This window comes from Molossus molossus, unplaced genomic scaffold (genome assembly GCF_014108415.1).
Source record: "Molossus molossus isolate mMolMol1 unplaced genomic scaffold, mMolMol1.p scaffold_m16_p_6, whole genome shotgun sequence".
In the NCBI taxonomy this organism is placed as follows: domain Eukaryota; kingdom Metazoa; phylum Chordata; class Mammalia; order Chiroptera; family Molossidae; genus Molossus; species Molossus molossus.
This window is the reverse complement of record NW_023425399.1, coordinates 54,230,117-54,254,883: the sequence shown is the minus strand read 5'-3', so window position 1 is coordinate 54,254,883 and position 24,767 is coordinate 54,230,117. Positions and strand designations below refer to the sequence as shown.

General features: G+C 43.6%; 2 protein-coding genes and 1 pseudogene across 2 annotated transcripts in view; 2 read left to right on the top strand and 1 right to left on the bottom strand.

Annotated features, from left to right (window-relative positions):
* The first annotated feature begins 1,329 nt into the window (after positions 1–1,329).
* Positions 1,330–23,660, top strand: SEC61A1 (SEC61 translocon subunit alpha 1). Its single transcript, XM_036244063.1, has 12 exons — positions 1,330–1,471; positions 1,723–1,790; positions 5,892–5,957; positions 6,045–6,123; positions 7,053–7,184; positions 13,544–13,653; positions 13,950–14,103; positions 17,459–17,619; positions 19,640–19,837; positions 20,158–20,349; positions 20,680–20,756; positions 21,419–23,660. The coding sequence occupies exons 1-12, from the start codon at positions 1,465–1,467 to the stop codon at positions 21,603–21,605; spliced, it is 1,431 nt and encodes a 476-aa protein (XP_036099956.1). The 5' UTR covers positions 1,330–1,464; the 3' UTR covers positions 21,606–23,660.
* LOC118618365 lies at positions 7,323–8,189 on the top strand (annotated as a pseudogene).
* Positions 20,233–24,767, bottom strand: part of RUVBL1 (RuvB like AAA ATPase 1) — a 94,535-nt gene continuing 90,000 nt past the window's right edge. Inside the window, exon 12 of the mRNA XM_036244057.1 lies at positions 20,233–20,338. Coding sequence (XP_036099950.1) covers positions 20,329–20,338 — 10 coding nt within the window. The 3' untranslated portion in view covers positions 20,233–20,328. The remainder of the gene's footprint in view (positions 20,339–24,767) is intronic.

The following is a 24,767-nucleotide window of genomic DNA, read 5'->3' as shown; positions in this document are numbered from 1 at the left end:
CTTCTACAATATAATGGTTACCAGAGGGAAAGGGGGTGATTAGTAAAGGAGCCAAATGTATGGTGATGATAGATTAATTTGACTTTGGGTGGTGGGCACACAATGCAATATACAGATCATATATCATAGAAATGTACACTTGGAACATGTATCTTATTAATCAGTGTCACCCCAATACATTTTTTTAAAGAAAAACAAGGAGTTCCTGTCCTACAAAATCCTGAAAAGGGATTTACAAATCTTGGCTACCTGCTAGAAATGGGAAGGAAGGGGAAAGTAAAAAAAAAAAAGCAATCCTTCATATTATTGAAAAAAAAAAAAAAAACATCTTGTCACTTCTGCACCTCCAACTTCTAGTGGTCCAGGTCAGGATTTAGCTCCATAAAAACCTTCCCTAATCCCCAGCCAGTAGTGCCCACCACTTCCTCATGTAATGCTCACAGAAGTCCCTTTCTTTTAGATTATTTTATTTACATGTTACCCTTGATTACAGATGCATCAAAAATAAATGCAAACTCCCCTTCTAACACCCCTTGCCCTACCCATTAGTCCACGAACACTAAATCTTATTGTTTTCCTTCACATAGCCTTCACCCCAGCCAAACAGGACTTCTTTCCCCACAGATCTTAAGCAGTCACACACCGTGTCTTCCTCACAACGGTTTCCTCATTTGGGAACACCTTCCTTCGTTTCTTTTCGCCGGAATCCGTCTGAGTTTGGCACCAAAGCAACTAAACTACTCCAGGAGGCCTTCGTGGATCCCCTAGTGAGCCAGCCCATTTCTTTAGCTGCCCCATCTCTTCTATCTCTCTGTGCACTCAACTCATTCGTCCTCAAATGGCAGGGGCTGGGCAGGAGTCATTTCTGGGGCCCAGGACAGGCCTCCGGGTTTGCTAAAGACCTTACTAATGAGGGTGTCCGGCCCTCGAGCCAAGTACCTACTAGGTGCCGGAACTGTGGTCCGCGCTGGGGCACAGCCTGCTCAAATGTGTTTACAGTCTATTCACTGATTCAAAGGGTTTCTCCACCAACCGGCACCGCTTCTGTTTCCTGTGATGTGACAAATCCTTCCTTCCCCACGCGCTCTCGCGTTGCCAAGTCGATTCAGCCACAGTCCCAGTCTCCGCGTGCCCCGCGCCGCGCCGCGCCGCGCCGCCCCGCCCCGCGAGCTGAGCATCATCTTCGGGACAGGCCCCGGGAGCCCCACTGCATGCCGGGAGTTGTGGTCTCTGCCGTGGCGGCGCGGCACGGGGGCCAGCCCTCAGCGCGTGGCAGGAAGCGGAAGAGTCCTACGGCCTGCACTCAGTCCTGGCTCCGCCCCTCCTCGCTCACCCCGGTGCTTTCACTGACGTGTCTCTTCGCGGAGGTGCTGCGCCCTGTTTCAGGGTGGGCCGCGAGCAGCGCCACCTCACGCGGAGCGAAGTGGAGCCTAAGCAGGACCGGGAACCCGTGCAGCCGACGCCATGGCGAGTGAGTCCCTAGGGGCAGCCCTGGCTCCGCCGGGATGGATCACATTTCCCCTTCCCTTTCCCTTTCCCCTCACCAGTCCAGGCAGGTGCCCGCCCGCCAGGCCTGCTGGGATCCCAGGCCCTTGGGATCCCCCTCGCGTCTCGGTACTGAAGCCTGCCCCCCTGCCCCAACACAACTTGGGTGGAAGGCTTACCCAGCTATCGCGGAAGGTTCTCTGCGCCCTAACTCTTTTTTAATTTCTCCCTTCACAGTCAAATTTCTGGAAGTCATCAAGCCTTTCTGTGTCATCTTGCCAGAAATTCAGAAGCCGGAGAGAAAGGTAAGTACCCAAAATCGCTGTCAAAGGAGGCTTCATGAAACTGGGTGCTTGAAGTTTACAGTACAATTAAAAATGACTTCAACACGCCAATGGAAGATCTCTCTCCCTTATCTTCCTCTAGAGTCTAGAGCATAGTAGTGTGTACTCCTGAGCTTTGTGGAAAGATGATCTTCTTGTGTGAGAATTTCCACCTAAATAATCGTACTTTATTCAGAGAATCTTTTGTGGGTGTTACTCCAGTGAACAAAGCTCCAGTTTGCCTTGTCCCAAAAATTGATCGTGGCAGTGAATGAGTAAGGCCTCAAAAGCCTCAGGATACTCAGGTTGAGTTACCCTTCCCTCTTTACCTCCAACAGGAGTAGATAATGAGAGTTGGATTTGTTCTAGGAAGTGCTCTTTGTAGCCAGCTGCTAGAAGGAGTTAAGAGTAGTCACTGTATTCTGTACAAAAACTTTTTATGTAGACTGCCAAATTAGAGTAAAGGCATTTTGTGAATCCTGCTTTTTACAGCGGGCACATTAAAACATGGGAAAATAGAAATGTAAACTTATATTGAATCTTTGTCAGAAGTTCTGCTACTACATATAGGCCAAGATAGTGACTGTTGCCAATGTAAGTAAAGCTGCCAGACAATGAAGACGTTTCACTGGGTTCTTAAAGAATAGTAATATATTTTGTCTTCACTTTTTTTTTTTTTTTATCCTTACCTGAGGACATTTTTTCACTTTTTGTTCAGATAGAGTGGGAGGGAGAGAGAGGAACAGAGAGAGAGAAACATCGATGTGAAAGGGACACATATTAAGTGGTTGCCACCCGCACAACCAACCAGGGCCGGAGACAAACTGCAACCGAGGTACGCGCCCTTAGCGGGAACCGAACCCGGGTCTCTCAGGACCGCGGGCCGATGCTCTAACCGCTGAGCCAAACCGGCCAGGGCTTCACATTTTTTTTCAGACTCTTGTTCATGCATTCACATACGTGTACTTGACATAAACATGGACATTTGAGTTCTTGGAGTGGCTTTTCTTTTTTTGGACATAAAACTGTTTCGTATAAATGCCCCAAATATTTACTGCCTTTGATGGACAATATGCAAAGCTCTTCCCCCCACCCCACCCCCCAACATAGTAGTAGAAAGGACGTTCATGACTCTGGAAACCAGCAAGCCTGGGACCCACACATCACTCAACCTCTTACTGTGTGACATTAATTGGCCTTGTAGCTATGTGATAGATGGAGCAGTGAAAATATGTGCAAGGTATAGCAGTGGCTTCAGAAGGGATTAACTCTGGAAGATGTGATATCTCATGATGGTTTTGAAAGAAAGACAGACGTTTTCTTGAAGTGAAGGAAAGGAATTCCAGGCATAAGAAATATATAATGTGCAAAGGCAATGAAGACAGGCAGGTTGGAGAGTGTTAGGTATATTTAGTATCAATAGAATATAAAGAGTAGTAGGTGGGGAGCAGTAGGAGTCAGACAGATTAGAAAATTGCTTTGGAAGTAAGGTAGAGGTTTGGAGTGGTTTAGAGGCTTTTACAATAGAGAGTGAAATATGGGAGTAGGCTAAGAGATAAGGATAGATTTAGGGGCTGTTTAAAAGGTGAAGTAGACATACCCTGGCTGGTTTGGCTCAGCAGTTAGAGCCCTTGGACCAAAGGGTCTCAAGTTTGATTCCTGGTCAAAAGCACATACCTGGACCCCAGTCTGGTTCGTACTAGAGGCAACCAATCAATGTGTCTCTCTTACATCAATGTTTCTCCCCCCACCCCCCACCCCTTCACTCCCTCTGAAACTCAATGGAAAAATATCCTCAGGTGACCAAAGAAAAAAAAAAGGTAGAGCAGACGAGACTTGGATAAACAGCTTTTGATGTTTCACTGTTGAATTTGGCTGCATCCATGAACAACTTGGTTATGAACAAATGAGGAGTCTTGTAAAAATTGTCAACACTTGCCTGGCCCGTTTGGCTCAGTGGATTGAGTGATATGGGAGGTCCCTGTTTGATTCCTAATCAGGGCACATGCCTGGGTTGCAGGCTTGATCTCCAGAAGGGGGCGTGCAGGAGGCAGCCAACCAATGTTTCTCCCTCACATCAATGTTTCTATCTCTCTCTCTCTCTCTAAAAAGAATCAAGAAAAACCTTTTTTTTTTAATTGCTCACTCTTTTTTCTCATGAAGAATCATTTCAGCCCTGGCTGGTGGCTCAGTTAGTTGGAGCGTCATCCCATACACCAAAAGGTTGCAGGTTCAATCCCCAGTTGGGGCACATACGGGAGGCAACCAACCAATGTTTCTCTCACTTCAGTGTGTCTCTCTCTCTCTCCACCCCACCTGTCTCCTTCCTCCTCCTCCCTCTGTCTTCCCTCCCCTCTCTCTAGGAATTAATGGGAACATATTCTCGGGTGAGGATTTAAAAAAGAATCATTTGCCCTGGCCGGTTTGGCTCAGCGGTTGGAGCATCCACCTGCGGTCCAGAGAGACCCGGGTTGGGTTCCCGCTAAGGGCACGTACCTCGGTTGTAGTTTGTCCCCGGCCCTGGTTGGTCGTGCGGGTGGCAGCCATTCGATGTGTTCTTTCACATCGATGTTTCTCTCTCTCTGTTCCTCTCTCTCCCTCCCACTCTACCTGAACAAAAAATGGAAAAATGTCCTCGGGTGAGAATAAAAAAAAATAAAAAAGAATCATTTTAGTACAAGCGTGCTATGTTACTGGTTAGCGTTAAGTGATGTTGCCTTCCCTTGACCTCCTAATTCCTTGGTGTATTGTGATGACCGGTGGAAAGGGGAGCATTCTGAAGAGGAGGAAGAGTTCTGTGGATTCACCAAATTTTACATATAGTATCTGAACATTGAATTCACAACACCTTTATGTGGTTGTGTTATCGTGGCCTAAAGTAGTAGACAGAAGACTAGAACTTCTGACCAGAGGGCCAGGACTCTGGGTTGGTGCTTGCTTAGACTTCTCTTCCCCTCAAATTAAAAAGTATTTTAAGAACACAGTTTTGTTCACCTAACACTGTCACTTACAAGACATTTCCATTTAAAGATCCTTAGTCTGCACAATATTACTGTGTTTTCTAAGCCCCCTAAAGCCATTTTTTGCAGTGTTGGCAGCAAGTACTAATGAAGACACTGAGTTTTAAAGGCAGAAGATCCAGCCCTGGCTAGTTTGGCTCAGCAGTTAGAGCATCAGCCTGCGGTCCAGAGAGGCCTGGGTTCGGTTCCTGCTAAGGGCATGTACCTCGATTGCAGTTTGTCCCCGGCCCTGGTTGGGTCGTGTGGGTAGCAACCACTCGATGAGTCCCTTTCACATTGACGTTTCTCTCTCTCTCTCTCTCTCCCTCCCACTCTATCTGAACAAAAAATGGAAAAATGTCCTTGGGTGAGGATAAAAATAAATAAATAAATAATAAAGGCAGAAGATACAGAAGAATTCCCACGCTACTACTTAGTACCAGAGGGGCCTTGGGCAGGGCATCTAAACTTTTTTAATGATTCTTATTATACATCTATAAAATGATTCTTAAGTGTATCCTACTTACATACCTGAAGAGATGTGAAAAGTCTTAGATAAATGCAACCAGTAATTAGTAACTAGGTTAAACTTGCAATTCTCCCTGCCCACCTGCCCCATTTTGTTTATCACATTGTTTTGCCCTTAATTTATAGAAAATATACTATGTATTAAGCAATCACAAATTCCAAATTGGTTGACTCCAAAATAACAAGATTTTGTCAGTTACAAAGCCCTTTCAAATGAATGGTGATAGCTCATATATTGTAAGATCTTACCTGGTTTAGGAATCCCTTTCTATTGCAACATTCTTCAGCTGTGGGCCTTTCTAAAACTCAGTTTTCTCATTGTTAAAGTAGTGCAAGAATCAAATAAGATGATGCATATGAAAGTCTTTTCATATGTGCCTTGTACATAGAAAGCCTGTAGTATATGTACTTCTATTTTAACACTTAATGTTTGGTACATGGTTTGTAGTGTTTAAGACTTTTCTGGTGAATAGAGAAAAGGGTCTGATCTGAGTCCGTTTTTATTACTTTACTTATAAAAATAACTTATTACCTTATTTCTTTCTCTTCTACATAGATTCAGTTTAAGGAGAAAGTACTATGGACTGCTATCACTCTCTTTATTTTCTTGGTGTGCTGCCAGGTAAGCCAAGATTTCCTGTTTTCAAAGTGGAGATCAGAGAGGGCCGGAGACAGTGTGCTGACTCCTTTTCTCTATGCTTGTTTCCAGATCCCCCTGTTTGGTATTATGTCTTCAGATTCTGCCGACCCTTTCTATTGGATAAGAGTGATCCTAGCCTCTAATAGAGGTAGAACTTTTGCTCTCTGTGCCTCTGTCTATACAATGTGGGCTTGACTGACCTCCTTTAGTTAAATTGCAGGCTTTGACTTTATGTGGAGTTTAGAGAGTGTTTGGAAAGCATGTTAGTATGCTGTGCTGAATAGCCTTAGTAAATGCCAAATTCAGCACCAAGGCATATCATCATGTTCAGAATTGCATATGAATGTAGTACAAAACCTGTAATAACAAGATTAAGTCTATGTCAGAGAATGTTTTAAAATGGGAAAACTAGAATGTTTTAAACAACTGAAATAATAATATTTCTAGCTGTCTTATGTTTTGATAACCTTTAGAATATGTAATTTGTTTCTCAGCTGCATCTTTTTCATATCTATAGGTTACATATATGTGTCAAAAAATAAGTAGCACTCTAATTACTTTAGAGGGGAGAATTTTGAATGTGTATGTCAGTACTACTTTTGGTTAATCTATTTTTTAAACATGGTTGAAATTAAGTTTAAAATCACTTGGAAGTATTTTAGTATAATGGAAGTAGAAGTTTATTCACAACTAAATACAATTATACAGGCTTCCTTTTCCAAATCTGGGAATTATTTGAATGTTATCTTTTTTATTAACTGATGAAGAGACAAACCTTTCTTATTTCTGTAAAACCAGAATGATTCTGTTTATGGGGAATTTAAGTGCAGCTATCTGTTTAAAGGCCATGTGACTTCTGAAACAATAAGATGTGGTCTGGCAGACTGAACAGAAAGAATTTGATTTTACTGTAATTGTTGATATTTTGAGGTCTCTAAATTAAATGCTACTGGCAAACTAAAGCACAATGGATTTGTATAAGGAGTACACAGTCAGATTTTCCTCATTCATTTTCTTAATAATATAATTGCTTTTCCAAGCTAATATGGGCTGTGTTTTGCCTCCCCTGTCCCTCAGGCACATTGATGGAGTTGGGTATTTCTCCTATTGTCACCTCTGGCCTCATCATGCAGCTCTTGGCTGGTGCCAAAATAATTGAAGTTGGTGACACACCAAAAGACCGAGCCCTCTTCAATGGAGCCCAAAAGTGTAAGTGAGATTTTGAATGATGTTCAAATGTCTATAGTTGAGAATTTGAATTTGCTGTGAAGTTTGGGGCATCAAAACAGTTTGTTTTTTTTTTGTACAGTGTAACTTCCTTTGCCCACCAACCCTGCAGGTACTCTGTGGTCTGTGTTAGCAAGAAAGCACTTCCTTGGGCAGGCCGTTGGCCAGGCCCGTGATATGCCACTTCAGTGACAGGCTCAGTTGTGGCCACCTGGCCTGTTGCTTTTCTGGGCACCACTCCTCCAGCCTGCCCAATGAAATGTGCCAGTAGCGTGGCCCCAATTCCTCTCATACTCTTGGGCACTGCTCTGAGCAGTGTCATCCTTTACCAGAAATCCAGTGGACACTATGGGGAAGAAACAAAACAAGAAGAAAGTGGAGGAGGTGCTAGAAGAGAAGAAAGAAGCATATGGTGGGAAAAGTTCTCAACCATGGACTGGTAAAGGGCAAAGTGGAGTACCTGCTAAAATGGAAGGCGTTCTCAGATGAGGACAACACATGGGAACAAGAAGAGAACCTGAATTGCCCCGACCTTATTGCTGAGTTTACACAGTTACAAAAAACATCATATGAATTGGATAAATCAGAAGGACTCAAGCACAAAGCTGACTCTGATTCTGAAGCTAAGGGAGAGGAGAGCAAATCAAAGAAGAGTTGGAAAAGCTTTGAGGCTTTGCCCAGGGTTTGGAGGCGGAGCGGATTATTGGAACTGCAGAATCCAGTGGAGGACTCATGTTCCAGATGAAATGGAAAAACTTTGATGAGGTTTACCTGGTCCCTGCCAAAGAAGCCAATGTCAAGTGCCCCCAGGCTGTCATATCCTTCTATGAGGAAAGGCCGATGGGGCATTCCTACCCCTTGGAATATGATGACAAAAAAGAGGACAAGAATGGACTCTCCTGCTACCAGCCCCTGTCACATCTGACTGGATTTCAAGTGGGGAGGGGAAGGAGTTCTATTTGTCTTGACACCCTAGAGCTGGCTTGAGGAGGTATCCTTTGAAGAGCCAGTATAGTTTCGGTGCCCTATAGCAGCCCCAGTGCTTTAAAGCCATTCCATGCTGTATAGTTTGCATACCCATCCCAAAAGAGGTGAAAGAAGATAAGTGTTTTAAGGCAACCTATTCTGCACTTTGCTGAGAAAAGTAAAGGACCTTCTGTGAAGGACAAAACTGACAGAATGGGAGTGTAGGAGAGCAAAAAGATACTGTAGATCTTCAAAGAGTATCTCCATAGTGCACAGCCTTTTTCCCAATGTAGTATTGACTGCATTTTTACAGTGTATAGCAAGTATTTAGTTTTTTACTATTACAGGTGTATTTGTGGGTGGGAGGGTGAGGTGGGAAAGGAGATGGGTAGGATTGTTTTTGTTATAATTTGGGGCCTGGTTGGGGAAATGGTGAAACAATGGCAAGAACAAACAACTAATGATTTGGTTCTGTGCCCAGAATATATTATCTTTTCAAAAAATGTCATTGGCCATCTAAATGAGGACTGTAAGAAACTGTTTAAAAGCTGTGAGTACCTGAAACTTATAAACCAAGGCGCTCCTGCCTGAGAACTGTTCTTAATAAAGGACTAAGCTAGTTGATAAGTTAACAAAGCTTCCAAATTGGGAATGGAAATTGGTTGAGAAAAGAAAGTCTTTTATTAGAGCATACATATAGGTAGGTTATTCTGTCTTAGAGGTGCTTGTTCCTGAAATTGACAAGAAGACCCTTTCTGTTCTGATTATGAAGTTATAAATATCAGTTTGTCCATGCAAACCACTGGCTGAATTATTTGGGGAGGGGAAGAGGGTGGCATAGGAGGTGTGAGAGTAAAGAGAAAGGTCCATGCTCTTAAGGTGGAAAACTCTTGGAGCCTCTCTGTTTGTCTTTTGTTTTTTGGGGTTTTGTTATTGTTGTTTTGTTTTGGTTTTTTGTTTGTTTGTTTGTTTTATCCTCACCTGAGGACACCTTTCCATTTTGTTGTTCAGATAGAATGGAAGGGAGGGAGAGAGAAAGAAACATCGACGTGAAAGGGACACATCGAGTGGCTGCCACCCACACAACCCAACCAGGGCTGGGGACAAACTGCAACCAAAGTACATGCCCTTAGCGGGAACCAAACCCGGGTCTCTCGGGACTGCAGGCCAATGCTCTAACCACTAAGCCAAACTGGCCAGGGCTGCTGTTTTGTTTTTATTAGGAAAGAGGAAAGGAGAGAAACAGAAACATCAATTTGTTATTCCACTTATTTATGCATTCATTGGGTGCTGCTTGTATGTGCCCTTATCAGGGATTGAACCCACAACCTTGGCATATTGGGACAATACTCTAACCAACTGAGCTACCCAGCCAGGGCGCCTCTCTGTTTTTTTAATGTTGAACTGTGAAATATTGGTGGCAGTCACTGACAGCACAAGTTCATCAAATCACTTCAAGAGTTGGACTTTTTTTTTTTTTCTTTTTTAATTTTATTTTTGTTACAGATGTTTCTCCTTTTTTACCCAATTGACACCCTCCTCCCCTTCCCCACACCCCGTCCCCAGCTTTGTTGACCATGTCCATTGGTTATGCGTATTCTTTATTGACTTTAGGGAGAAAGGGAGAGGGAGAGAGAGAGAAGCATTGATGAGAGGACATCGATTGGCTGTCTCCTGCAGGACTCCCACTGGGGATTGGGCCTACAACCTGGGTATATGCCCTGACCGTGAATTGAACTGGCGACCTCTTGGTGCATGGGTCGATGTTCAACCATCGAGCCACACCAGTCGGGCAAGAGTTGGACTATTTCAAAAGCCCTGGTCTCAGGAGAAGATTAAACTTTCATACTGGGATAGCGGTTCACTTTAACACACAAAACAAAACAAAAATTTTTTTTAATCCTCACCCGAGGATATTTTTACATTGATTTTTTTTTTCTTTTAGAAAGAGAGAGAGATACATTGATTGGTTGCCTCCTGCACAACCCCAACGAGGGCTGGGGATTGAACCTGCAACCCAAGTACATGCCCTTGACCCGAATCAAACCCACGACCCTTTGGTTTGAGGGCCAATGCTCTAACCATTGAGCCAAACCAGCCAGGTCCAAAAATTTTTTTTAATCCTAAAAGTTAACTAATACCTCAAATGCTGTCTTGACTCATGAGATCCATCAGCTCTTGACATTATCTAGACCTGCATGTAGAACTCCATTGTAAATCTTTTTAGGCATCTGTTAGTTTTTTGTGAAAACTATGTTTAAATGTAGACTTCATTATACTGTCAGTTTCTCTCTTAATAAAACTATATAGATTTATAATCCTTAAAAAGCAACCCAGCCAGTGTGGCTCAGTGGTTGAGCATTGACCCATGCACCAAAAAGTCGCCAGTTCAATTCCCGGTCAGGGCACATGCCCAGGTTGTGGGCCTGATCCCCAGTGGGGGACATGCAGGAAGCGGCCAATCAGTGTTCTCTCTCATCGATGGTTCTATCTCTCTCTTCCTCTCCCTTTCTCTCTCTCTAAAATCAAGAAAGAAAAATGATTTAAGAAAAACAAAGAAAGCACTTCTGAGAGGGCCATGGTGCCATCTCTCAGTGCCTGGCACATAATAGGTATTTGGCAGTTGGTGTTTTTCATCTTCGAGCTTAAAAACATTTAATTTTGGGGAAAGGTGATTCTTTCTTTTTTTTTTTTTTTTTTGAAAGGTGATTCTTTCAACCCAGTTATATTTACTAGCTTTATGGCTTTTGGACAAAGTTAGATGACGGTTCTTACATGACAGTTTCTTCATCTGGAAAAATGGGAATAATATGCCTCATAGCAAATAAGTGTCACTAATAACATTGACTAGTCATCAGAATGATTCATGTTCAGCCTCTGATTGAAATGAAATATATTAATTAGGAGGTGATATTTACAGTTTTCTACCCAGCCATATTGTTTTCCACACCAGCATGTGGAAGAAATCTTTTTGTTAATGCTCACCTGAGGATATTTTTTTCCATTGATTTTTATAGAGTGGAAGGGAGGAAAGGGGCAGGGACAAAGAGAGAGTAAGAGAAACAGAAACATCAATGTGAGATAGACACATCAGTTGTTTGCCTCCCACACCCAACAAGACCAGGATCAGGGATTAAACCTGCAACCCAGACACACCCTTGACTGGGAACCCGCAACCCTTTGATGTCCAGGTTAATGCTGTAACCACTGAGGGCTGAAAGAAATCTTTTTTACTTAGTAGGTTAGATTAAGTAATTGAGTGAAAAAGACCAATCTAATTTAAACTTGTCAGTTTCAGGCACAAATCAGGATTTTAAAATAAACACATGGCCCAGCCAGTGTGGCTCAGTGAATTGAGCATCATCCCTTGCACATGACCAGGTTGGGGGCCCAGTCCCCAGTAGGGGGCATGCAGGAGGCAACCAACTGATGTACCTCAATGTTTCTCTCTCTCCCTCCCCCTTCCTCTCTCTAAAAAATTAATAAAAACATTTTTAAGCTTTTTTAAATAAAATAAATACATGAATTATTTTTCAAAAGCATAAATTGCCTTATTTTCTTTGGTCTTGATTATTTTTAAAATTTCTTCTGCCTTGAGAATTCAGTGTCATTGAGCAATTTTTTAGCTTTTTTTTTACCCTCACCCAAGGACTTTTTTCCATTTTTGTTCAGATAGAGTGGGAGAGAGAGAGAGAGAGAGAGAGAGAGAGAGAGAGAGAGAGAGAAACATTAATGTGAGAGGCACACATCGAGTGGCTGCCTCCTGCACAACCCCAACCGGGGCCCGGGGACAAACTGCAACCGAGGTACGTTCCCTTAGCGGGAACCAAACCCGGGTCTCTCTGATCCGCAGGCCGATGCTCTGACCGCTAAGCCAGACTGACCAGGGCTTGAGCAATTTTTTAAAAAGTCAAATAAGGATTACATTTGATGGGCACTATGGAGTACAGTTTTATTTTGCTAATCAGGTGTGACAAACGAACCAGAAAAGCTGAACTTTAAGCCCACACCCTGCTTCAGAGATTCATCTGGTATTGTGGAACCAGTAAAAATGTGTCAATTCTATTTTACCTAACAATGAAGTATAATGATATAAGAAGACAGCTCTGGCAGGTTTGGCTCAGCAGTTAGAGTGTCAGCCTGTGTACTAAAGGGTCATGGGTTCTATTCTGGTCAAGGGCACATACCTCAGTTGCAGTTCGATCCCTTGCCCTGGTCAGGGTTGTATGGGAAGCAACCAATTGATATCTTTCTCTTTCTCTCTCTCTCTCTCTCTCTCTCTCTCTCTCTCTCTCTCTTTCTCTTTCTCTTTCTGTCTCTCCCCCTCCCTTTCCCCCACCCCTATCTAAAAATCAATGGGAAAATATCCTCTGGTGAGGACTTTTAAAAAAGAAAGAAATGAAGACAGTCTACAAAAGTAAACGCTGCATTAGGCCAGCAGACCTTTGTGGTAGAGGAAATGGGACAAGTGTTATCCCAGAGTTAATCATCTGTGTTCTGGACTGAGACCTGGATAATAAGCTTACAGAGGTTGCCCAGGCATGTAGTTCAACTCAGGAGCTCTCCAGAACCCAAGTAACCTGATCTGAGTTTGGATGGTGTGCATTTGTAACATCACCAAACTGTGCCTCGGAATGCTGTTTTTGTTAGATTTTGCTCCCTGATTTGTCTTCCATAAGAAAAGATTTGTCATGTTCCAACTCTTCCTCTTTCTGTCACTGAAAGGTAAGTGAATTTAGGAGATGAAATTAAGAAACTCACCTGCTTCTGTTAACAGGCATTTAAGTAGTCGTGTACTTTGAGGATGTGACTGTTATGTGTTTCTTGGAAGCAGTATCAATATTTTTTTAAATATATTTTTATTGATTTTAGAGGGGGGAAAAGAGAGAGAAACATTGATGTAAGAGAGAAAAATCGATCAGTTGAGTCCGGCACTCACCCTGAGTGAGGATTGAACCCGAAACCTGGGCATGTGTCCTAACTGGGAATCAAACTGGTGACCTTTCAGTGTACAGGACAAGGCTCAACTATCTGAGCCACACTGGCCATGGTGGTAAATCAGTATCCTGTTTTTTAAATCCTCACCCAAGGATATTTTTTCTATTTATGTTCAGATAGAGTGGGAGAGAGAGAGAGAGACAGCAGTGTGAGAGAGAGATATCAATTGGTTGCCTCCCACACAACCCCAACCAGGAGTCAAACCTGCGACTCTTTGGTCCATGGGCTGACGCTGTAACTGCTGAGCCAAACTAGCCAGGGCAGTATCAGTATTTTTCATCTTTGTTCTTGGTGCCTTGTAACAGTTCAATAACTTTCCCCTATGACTGACTATGTAATGTCCTACTTTGAGAACATAATTTTCTTTTGATTTCTAGTATTTGGCATGATCATTACCATTGGCCAGTCAATTGTGTATGTGATGACGGGAATGTATGGCGACCCTTCTGAAATGGGTGCTGGAATCTGCCTGTTAATCACCATTCAGGTAATTGTTACGCTAACATTCCCCCTTTCTGAGTAGCTCCTCACACTCATTTAGACTTCCCAAATAACAAACCTAAACCATGTATAAAATAAACTTTTACTGAGAAGGAGCCAAAGCACCTGTGTTGGCCCTTCTAAACTCACCAGAGGAAGGCTCTGCTGTATCGCTTCCACAGCCTTCAGCATTTATATCAGAGAAGCCCCTTACTAGGGAAGGAAACAGCAATGCCTGTAGGGAGCAGGAATGCAGTCTAGATGGGTTTCTTTACTTTTTTTTTTTTTTTTTAATTTTTACAGCTCTTTGTTGCTGGCTTAATTGTCCTACTTTTGGATGAACTTCTGCAAAAAGGATATGGCCTGGGCTCTGGTATCTCCCTCTTTATTGCCACTAACATCTGTGAGACCATCGTGTGGAAAGCATTCAGCCCCACCACTGTCAACACTGGCCGAGGTAAGGGTCAGTAAAAATATGGACATGTGCAAAGCAGAAGACGAAAGTTCCCCATTCCAAGAAAGAAGTAGCTCCATTTTAGGTACATTACTTCAAATTTTTCTGTGTGCATCCGCAAAATTTTAAGCACAGACAGGCTTCTGCTCATAATGATATATAACTTACATGTTCCACCTCAGAGTATGTCACAGACATTTGCAGTGCCAGAATACAGAATCCTGCCTCATCTTTTCTAGCACAATATAGACTTCATGGCAAGGGTGAAGGAGCATTTATATAGCCAGTCTTCTGATGGACATGTAGGTCATTTCCATTTTTGGTTGTTATTACAATAGAAACAGTGAACAGCCTCATATGTTCATGTTTATGTATTTGGCAGTTGCTCTAAGTGAATACATTTCTAAAATGAAATCACTGAATCTACCAACGCATCTGTTTGTTTATGCAAGGGGCGACATTGTGAAAGAGACCTGAACTTGGAGTTCACCTCCTGGCTGTTCCTATTAGTAGTACATAAGTGGCTTTGGGCAAATCCCTCTACCTCTAAGCCTCAGTTGTCAGGATGAAATGAGAAATAATATAAAATGATGTGATGCCCGACCCATAGTAGATGCCTATGAAATGTTAGTATTCTATGCTATACCCATGAAGGGTGCCAAGGACATCTTGTTTCAGAGAATGTTTTTAATAATTTCTAAACATATAAGGAAGTATGACTTATTAGGAAAGACAGTTGGCATTTTTCATCACTAAATATGTTATTTACTTGTAAGAATCCTGTGAGAAAAAAATGTTCATGCACATTTGAGTGTTTTCTTTGACTTGAATGGCTCCAGAGACCACATAATCTCAGTAACACTGAAACTAGATACCTGGGCACATGAAAGCCACGTGTGCCAAACAGATTACCAAAAAAAGAGAATAGTTATAGATAGGGAATGTCAGAGAAGAGTAGGCAAGATTTCTCCCTGGGCATTTTCTGGAACTGTAGGAAATGCAAGGCAAATGGGGAGACTAGGGAACAGTAGGCAGGGATGTTCAGGGATGGGTGTGAAAGGCAGGAGGATGAAGGATAGGAGTTCAGGTGTATGGCAAGATCATACTATAACTGGACTGGAGGACATCCTGACTTATGAAGAAGTGATGCTGTGACGGAGCCAAAGTGGAGCCTAGCAGCCACCTTCCGTTCAGGAGCATGCCAGTGAGGTGATGGGAACTGGAATCTGGAGGGGAAAATTCACCCAGATTAGAGCGGAAGACAGAGAACACAGTTTAATAATTGTTCAATCTTGACAACAAAGGTGGGTTTGTTTCTGGCTTTAAAGTGTCATGATATCAACTGGGAGTGTCTGAGAACTGGCTGGAGAAGTTGCCGCCAGGAGGAGTGATACTACAGCCACGTGCATGTGGGTAGTGAGTGAGGTTGTGAGCCTGCCATGCTTGCCAAGGAGCGAAGGGAAAGGGAGAAGATTAAGGTCACAAGGACTGGGAGAAGAGCAGAGCTCACAAAGGTCACAAGGCTGAGAAGGCAGCATGGCAGCTACATCTGCAGCTTGGCTTGGCAACATGGAAATGCATTGTTGACTGAGACCCTCACAGGTCTGGGAGAGTAACCATTGCTGTTTCCCTGGACAAGTGGGGATTACAGGGACAGCTACAAAACAGCTTTTGCCCAAAGTAAAACTAACACTTAGAGGCACTTATTCCAAGATTCTGCAGGTAGTGAATTTCAAGATACAATTTTGTTAAAAATTAAAGAGAACTAGAGCCTAACCCTAGCATTGCCTTTCATTCAACAAGTACTTACCAGGTGCCTATTAAGGGTCAGGCAGGCACTGTTCTAGGCACTGGGAATACAACATGAGTAAGCCATGTGTTATGTGTATGTCAGGTGTTAACTCCAGGTACCAAGGAGAACAAGAAGGCGGACAAAGAAGATGGGAATGCCAAGAGTGTTGTTACAGGGTTAGTCTGGGTAATCAAAGAGGGCAGGGAATCCTATGACTGGGGAAGAATGTTTCATTTGGGGTGAACCAGCCTGATGTAGGAATGTACCTGGTATGATATCAGGGTCAGCATATGTGGCTGCAACAGAATGAACAAGGGGGAGAGTAGTCAGCTGAGATCACAGAGGTAATAGGAGAATGTTGAGAGTGGGCAGAGTATGAACAGGTTCCTTTTCTTTCCCAGCAACCCAGGTGTCATCCTCTATGAAATAAGACTTTGTCCTGGCTCCAGTTTTAAGTTCTCTGAATTCTGCCCATTGGTTAAACAGGCCAATGCTGTCAGCTGACAAAAAGGAAGAGAGAATGGGAACTGAGGAAGCACTGGTAGTTAGAACAGAGTGCTTCCGCAGAAGCCCATCCCGGAGGCTTCAAAAGAGATCAGCACTGATGCCAGTATCTCCAAATGGTCCAGGAACAGCCAGGAGGAGAAACAGCAGGCAGTTCCATGTGTTAAAAACTTGAGAAAAGTACCTTCACAAAGCAGTATGGAGGTGTACTTCACAGTACTGATACCAGGACCTCCCACCTGCCCCCAGAACACAGCTCTGCACATAGTACTGGCTCCCTGCATGAGGCCAGACTTTCATTGTGGGATATAGTTACACTGTCCTAGAAGGACATAAAGTAATACAGTGCTCCTGTTGCTCACTTTGGCTGGGGTTTTTTTGGACTGTTTTTTTTTAACTTAAGTAAATTTCTTGAAACTTTATAAGATTTCTAGGCTTTATTAATGCCCCATGCTCCCCAACTTCCTTTCACTTGTGCCCTGCTGCCTAGTCCTCAGATCATGTACCCATTCTTGCTCTGCTTCCTGGCTCTGTTTTCCTGGCTGTAGTCAGCACCCTTTCATATGGGATGTATACTCTGACTGGATCAGACCATGTGGTAGGCATGCATGTTGTCCTTTCCACTTAATCATCAATGTAAGGAGCAAGAAATCAAGCCTCACCTTGAGGCAGTCTGCACTTAGAGCTGGGGATGCTCTACTGCCTGGATTTTTCCAGGAAATGAATGGGGCAGCTCTAAGCCTGCTCTTCTGTATAGGACCTCTTCAGCTGAAGTTCAACAGATCTTGCTTTTGTAATTTTATAATTGGTTATCATTACACACATCTGGTGGCCATTGACTCACATGCCAATGAAATGAGCTAACTCAAAAGGTAGAATAACCCAATTCTGCAAGTGAAATCTCTACAGAAGAAACAAATGAGGGATGAGAAAACACCACTGTACCCCTGTGGTTATACGAGTAGGCACCATGAATCTTAAAACTAGTTTTTTTCCCCTCTCTCTTTTGGCCACTAAGAAGCTGTTTGTCTCTTTACCACGTGTCCCCTCTTTTACCGACAGGGATGGAATTTGAAGGTGCCATCATTGCACTGTTTCATCTGCTGGCCACACGTACTGACAAGGTCCGAGCCCTTCGAGAGGCCTTCTACCGCCAGAACCTCCCCAACCTCATGAATCTGATTGCTACCATTTTTGTCTTTGCAGTGGTCATCTATTTTCAGGTGCGTCCAGACCCACCCCAGGGAGATCCAATTTAAGTTTTGGGATGCCTTAGAGTGTATGCCCCCATCCATACCCCAGGGGTGGTGTGCATCATCATATAGTATTGAAGTGGTGGGATTGCATTTGAAAGGAGCAGGAAGTTCCCATGTGAGCTAGACAAGTGTGTTCCATTGAGTCATGAGGACCTACCTAAACTAAACAAAACTGAGGCAGATGTAAAATTTCTGAAATTATGCTCTTTGGGTTGGAACTAGCAACAGATAAAGAAGATATATCTTTTAGTTTTTAGTTCAAGCCCTGGCCAGTTTGGCTCAGCGGTTAGAGCGTTGGCCTGCGGTCCGGAGAGACCCAGGTTCGGTTCCCACTAAGGGCACGTACTTCGGTTGCAGTTTGTCCCCGGCCTTGGTTGGTCGTGCGGGTGGCAGCCACTCGATGTGTCCCTTCACATCGATGTTTCTCACTCTCTCTCCCTTCCTCTCTCTTCCTCCCACTCTATCTGTACAAAAAATGGAAAAATATCCTCGGGTGAGGATTAAAAAAAAAAAGTTTTTAGTTCAAGAGAAGTGAAAAGTCATCAAGCTCTAAAGCCTCATCTCCATCTTACCCAGAGTTGTAGGTAGTGTCATCTTAGAAAAGGCCCTTCCTCTTGAGAGCTCTTATCTTTTAAATTGGTAGTCTGTGTCACTTGCTTCTGAATAAGAGACCTGAGCTGTCAGTTACTTTTTTGTGGTTGGATTCGTCTTTATATTTTTCATCAGCCACTTTGTAGTCTGATATTTTAAAAATATTTTTTATTGATTTTTTTGAGAGAGAGAAACATTGATTAGCTGCCTCCTGCACACCCCCTCCTGGGGATCGAGCCCACAACCTGGGTATATGCCCTGACCGGGAATCAAACCGGGACCTCAGTCCATGGGACAACACTCAATCCACTGAGCCACACTGGCCGGGCTGTATTCTGATGTTTATTGAAAAGAAGGGATGGCAGTGGAGAAGACAGATTTGTGCTTATGGAAAAGTAATTATTATATCAGCCTAGTGCTTTTTCTGAGGACCAGACAGGTCTGTTCCTTCAGCTGAGATTTAATCAGATGCCTTATTAGCTGTAGTACCACCATGAGCCTGGTGGGTATTTGTAGTTAGATTAAAATTTTATTTTAAATCCAATTTAGTTATATATATATATATACACATCCACACACACACACACACATACACACACATATATATGCATATATGTATGTATGTGTATATATATAGTTAGAAACATTAAATTTTTTTTTCTTTATTGTTTTTTAGAGAGGGAAAGGAAGAGAGAGAAACATCAGTGAGAGAGAACATCGATCATTCGCCTCCTACATGCCCCCAACTGGGGACTGGGCCTACAACCTGGGCATGTGCCCTGACCAGGAATCAAACTGGCAACCTCTTAGTGCATGGGTTGACACTCAGCCACTGAGCCGCACCAGCTGGGCTTAAATCCTCTATATTTTGAGTCCTGTTCTAGGCACTGGGAGTTTTTAAAAATAATGTAAAAGAAAACCTTTCCATTTTCCAAGGGTTTCAGAGGCAGAGGCTGTATTCATAGAAGAGCTTAGCTTTTCTGTTTATGATTTAACATCATAAAGGGCTGCTCTGGGGTGTGAGGCGGAGGCCATAGTGGCCTTGTCTTAAGGCCAATGTAAAAGCACAGGAGAGCTAACCACCAAAGAGAACCACTGTTAGGACTTACTGCAGCATGTGTCCTTTAGGCTCTTGAATATTCTACATTGATGCAGATTTAATGTGATGGACTTGGAGTTGTTGTTTTTGGGCGTTTGTTTGTTTTTGACAAAAACAGAATTATTCCACTGTGCTGGGCTTTGGTGCATTATTTAAGCCTGTCTTTCTGGGAACACTCTGTTAAAGTGCTCCAAGTGCAGTGGTGAGTCAGGAAGGGGCATGAGAGCCCTGGAACTAGTATCAGTCTGGCTGTCCGCACTGAGGGTGATCAGTGCTCTGCTCTGTTTGGCTTCTCAGGGCTTCCGAGTGGACCTGCCCATCAAGTCGGCTCGTTACCGAGGCCAGTATAACACCTACCCTATTAAGCTCTTCTATACCTCCAACATCCCAATCATCCTGCAATCTGCCCTGGTGTCCAACCTATACGTCATCTCCCAGATGTTGTCAGCCCGCTTTAGTGGCAACCTGCTGGTCAGCCTGCTGGGCACCTGGTCTGTAAGTATAACTGCTTGAAGAAATCAGTTTTTGTTTTGGTGTCTTTGTTTGCTTTTTAATATGTTTTCATTGATTTTTTTAGAGGGGAGGGGAGAGAGACATCGATGAGAGAGAAATGTTAATTGGCTGCCTCCTACACACCACCTAAAGATATTTTGTAATCATGCCTTTTACAAATTCAGCACATTAAATTTTCCTTTCAGTAAGAAAACTATACTATGGACACTTGAGCAAAATTTTCATCTGCTCACAACTACTTTTGTTCTTATGCTAAGGTATAATGAAACAGCACTCACAGGCTTTCTGTATATTCTTCCCAGGATACGTCTTCTGGGGGTCCAGCACGTGCTTATCCAGTTGGTGGCCTTTGCTATTACCTGTCCCCTCCAGAATCTTTTGGCTCTGTGTTAGAAGACCCTGTCCATGCCATTGTATACATAGTGTTCATGCTGGGCTCATGTGCATTCTTCTCCAAAACATGGATCGAGGTCTCAGGCTCCTCTGCCAAAGATGTAAGTATAAGTTACAATTTAGTTAAATCAGGAAACACTAGCTCTCACCTTTGACTGTTATATATAATCTGTGAACACACACATTCGGCTGAAGCGTTTATGGCCACAGACAGAGCCCAGTAATAAATTAGTGCTCACCTGGGGAGCTGAAGCAAAACTAAAACTAGACTTTGTCATATGACTTCTTTGTAGCAGTTTATAAATTATCTGTATAAATATTGTTAAGATGCTAAAGAAGGAAACCTGTGTTTAGTGCTACCATAAGATATCTACCTGGCTTTCAATTTCAACTTTAAGTTAAACATTGTCTTTCCTTCGGGCATCATGCAGGTTGCAAAGCAGCTGAAGGAGCAACAGATGGTCATGAGGGGCCACCGAGAGACTTCCATGGTCCATGAACTCAATCGGTGAGTGCTGGCCCTAGGACCTAGTGGTTATAATTGTGGTTTTCTTACACATCAAGCATGTTGATAGGGCTTAGGGATTTCTGATTAATTAAATCTTATTCTTGGTTACAAGATAGAAAAGGACTGTGTCCACAAGAAAATCAGCATTGCAAATTTTAGATTTTTTTTGATCCCTAGCAGGGGCAGTAGGCAATTTTGTTCATTCTCTTAATGAGAATTCTCCAAAGCCTTTAGATTTACAGCACATTGTTCAGGGAGAAATAAAATGCAATCCACATATGAAATTTTAAATTTTCTAATACATTCAAAAAGTAAACATTTATAATTAATGTAAGAAAAATCATTAGATATCTTATGTTCTTTTCTCCAAAATCTCATGTGAAACCCTTAATATCTCAGCTTGGATTAGTCACATTTCACTAGCCACGTGTGGCTTATATGGCCATTTACTGTACAGTAGCCCTAGTTTAGAACATTAAGGTATATGAACAGGTAAAGTTTCAAGGAGATAGCAGAATGACTTCTACAGGAGTTAGGGTCTTAAATCAGAGGTAAGCATGTCAGACTGCCCAGCCCTGTAGACAGGTAGCTTGAGTCAGGGGCGGGCCATGCCGGAGGTATCTGAATCATGGTACCTTACTGACCCATCTTCCACTCCCCAGGTACATCCCCACTGCTGCTGCCTTTGGGGGGCTGTGTATTGGGGCATTGTCTGTCCTGGCTGACTTCCTGGGTGCCATTGGATCTGGAACTGGGATCCTGCTTGCGGTCACAATCATCTATCAGTACTTTGAAATCTTTGTAAAGGAGCAGAGCGAGGTCGGCAGCATGGGGGCCCTTCTGTTCTGAGCCATGTCTTCCCTGGACCAGGAAGAGGAGCCATGCTCTGGAAATGCCAAGGAAGGAGAAACAACAAATCCATCATGGGGTACTGCTGTGGCATGTGAACCTTTGTTTAATTTTTTTTTTTTAATTTTATATTCTTTCCACTTTGTAAAGTGCTAGAAATTTCCAATTTGAAATTTTGCTTTTCTGGCATTGGCAAAATAACTAGAAGTGAGGTTTTAGTTAGCTGAAGGCCAGAGGTTGGGAGGATAAATGACTGTCCTCATGTGTCTATGTAACCTTTGTTTTAACCTTTGCACCTCCTCAGTGCCATAGGCGGCTGCAGTTATCCCGGCTGTTCCCCCATAAGGGAATGTCTTATTGGTTAGAAGCACAAACATTGTTAAAAGGACTTCTTTTTATTGTGAGGCTGGGAGCAGACCATGTGTTTTCTGGTAGATGTGGGTGACTCACTAGCTTGTCCCCTCATGGTCAGGAGTAGGAACATCTACTTAAAACTTGTTCTCTGGAAGACACAACCGTCTTCTCTTTTAAAAGTAGTTTTTTAGGACAGAGCTTATTCTAAAAGAGGAATGAATTTCCTGACAGACATTTTGGGCTATCTGTTTCTTTTTTCTGCAGGTAAGGTTGGGATTTTTTTAACTTTTTTTTATTCCTTACCTGAGGATATGTTTATTGAGTTTTAGAAAGAGGGGAAGGAGGGGAGAGAGAGAGAAACATCGATCATTTGCTTCTCATGCACACTCCGACTGGGGATCTAAACACACAACCTAGGTAGGTATATTCCCTGACGGAGAATCAAATCCACAACCTTTTTGGTGTATGGGGCAGTGCTCCAACCAACTGAGCCACCGGCTGGGGTGAGTTTGGGATTTTTAACTTTATAAAGTTGTGCCTTGCCAAGCTAGGCAAACATTGTCACTGGACCTGGTCCCCCATGGTTCCTTCACTCCCCCACTCAGCCCTAGCAAGGGGAGGTACTGTGGTAGGTATGGAGAAACAATGATTTACTTGGTGTCACAGGCCACCACTTTTTTCTAGGCTGAAAACTTCCCACTTGTATTTTCAGAACTTTTTTACTGTGCTTAGGACCAAATGCAAGTAAGGTAAATGACAAGATGCCACTGATCTCTCAAGTTCCCCAGGAGAGAAGGGCTCAGGCCCAAGATTTGTAATGCAGTCAGGGTCAGAGAGCTTGTGTTTTTGATAAGTTACTCTAATGTTTGATATAAAAAGACTCGTGATTATATATAAAATAAGTCTGAAATAACAGGTAATCTAGATCTTAGGAATTGGAACCTTTTCTAAGGCCTTTAGGGAGGTCCCTCTTAGGGGGCAGGTTCCTGGCAGTGTTTGGCAGCAGGGACAGCAGAGTTGGGCACTGCAAGCCTGAGGGATTCTTGCTGGAGGAAGCTCCAGTTCTAAAAAGGGAGCATCAGGAGTAAGTGCAGCCCTGTGGAGAGCGACATCCCACCAGCAGCAGGTATACAGTGGCTTCTGAAGCACAGAGACATGGTCCTGATTCAGTAGAGGTGGCAAACTTGATACCTACCTGAGTCAGAAAGGCCCATAGGAGTTCTCTCTGGCAGTGCTAACCAGAAAACAGACTGACCAAAGAATAAGAAGCAGCTTGCTTAAAACCACCCAGCAAGTCAACCACAGAACCAGGATGGGCCTGGCTGGTCTGTTCATCCCCAGTCCAAAGTGTACCACCATATCACACGTGGCCTTGTTAGACCCAGTCCTGAGCTGAGACATGATGCTTCCCCTGCACTTGGTCTGCTTGGCCCTACCCATGAAAATGCTGGGGCCTCTGGCAGGCAGGGCAACAGTCCTCAGGCTCATGGGCTGTGGTGCTGGGCCTCATGGCAGGAATCCCAGAGCCCTACCTGCAGCCTGTATCCATCAGTAGGGCCCTGTGAGGTTTAGGTTGGTGCTCTGTGATTAATGACCACAGTGGGTTGGGGCTGACCTCAGCTTCCAGGGATTGTCACTGTGGACACCAAAATGGCATGACTGAGATAAGGTGAAAAAGTAACAAATAAAGCCAACTTTTTACAAACCATTTGCTCATGTTCTTTTGGTTTTTGTTTTTTTTTAATCCTCACCTGAGGGAATTTTTCAATTTTTTGTTCAGATAGAGGGGGAGGGAGAGAGAGAGAGGGAGAGAAACATCGACGTGAAAGGGACACATCGAGTGGCTGCCACCCGCACGATTAACCAGGGCCAGGGACAAACTGCAACCGAGGTATGCGCCCTTAGCGGGAACCGAACCTGGGTCTCTCTGGACCGCAGGCCAACGCTGTAACCGCTGAGCCAAACTGGCTTTGTTTTTTAATTTTCTTTTATTCCTAAGAAATCCAGTGAAAGAAGGCACTTGGGGCTTGGTTGGGTCCTGATTTTGTGCAGGATGCCCAAGGTGTCACCTAGGTATAAGTTCCTCCTCAGAAAGGCATTATGCCTGGAAAACTTCTTTTTAGTGGTCATGTCAACCACATTCTTAGGTTTTTGGTAATTTTAAGCACTGAGCAGAAGTCCTGGTGCTGGGCCAGTGTACAGGCTATTTGAGCCCTTCCTAGGACTTCAGGAATGAACCACTATGTCCTGTGAGGTGCAGATCTTCCTAACAGAAGCCTATGGCCCCATGCCTCCCGGCTCTGTCACTCCAGGCCAAGGGGTGTTGTTTCCCCTTGGCTGAGACAACAGGCATAAGTACACATCTAGTCACTGATCATGAAGCTGGCCTTGGCCAGACCTGTAGGTAAGCCAGGAGAGTCTCCACTTTACCCTGGACCACAGCATCATGTGAACAGCAGTGGCAGGCATGATGGCTGCTTCCCTAGAATGTGCAATGCAGAAAAGTCTTCCAACGGTTTTCACTCAGAGCTAAATGACAGGCTATGTTTTCAAGGTAAAGGGAGAAAAATACTTCCCATTCACCCAAATTTCAAAGCTGACATGCTCATCCTGGACAGGTCTCAACCCAAGCCCTCTGCCACCACTCTGCATGGTGCTTCCTCGGTGACCCATGATAGAGGCACTGAAGCTGGAGCCTAGCTAAGGAGGAAGGTCCTGCCCACCTGTCACCATTCTCTGAGGTAGTATTGACCAGGGCAGGATGTTCCTCTGGGGCCATTTGAGAGACAGGTGTTGGGGCGTGCCCCT

Excerpts from the sequence above, each read along its gene's own strand:
- SEC61A1 (XM_036244063.1), top strand. Across the intron at positions 5,958-6,044 it reads TTTTCTTGGTGTGCTGCCAG|ATCCCCCTGTTTGGTATTAT; the intron begins GTAAGCCAAGAT and ends GCTTGTTTCCAG. Across the intron at positions 13,654-13,949 it reads GCCTGTTAATCACCATTCAG|CTCTTTGTTGCTGGCTTAAT; the intron begins GTAATTGTTACG and ends TAATTTTTACAG.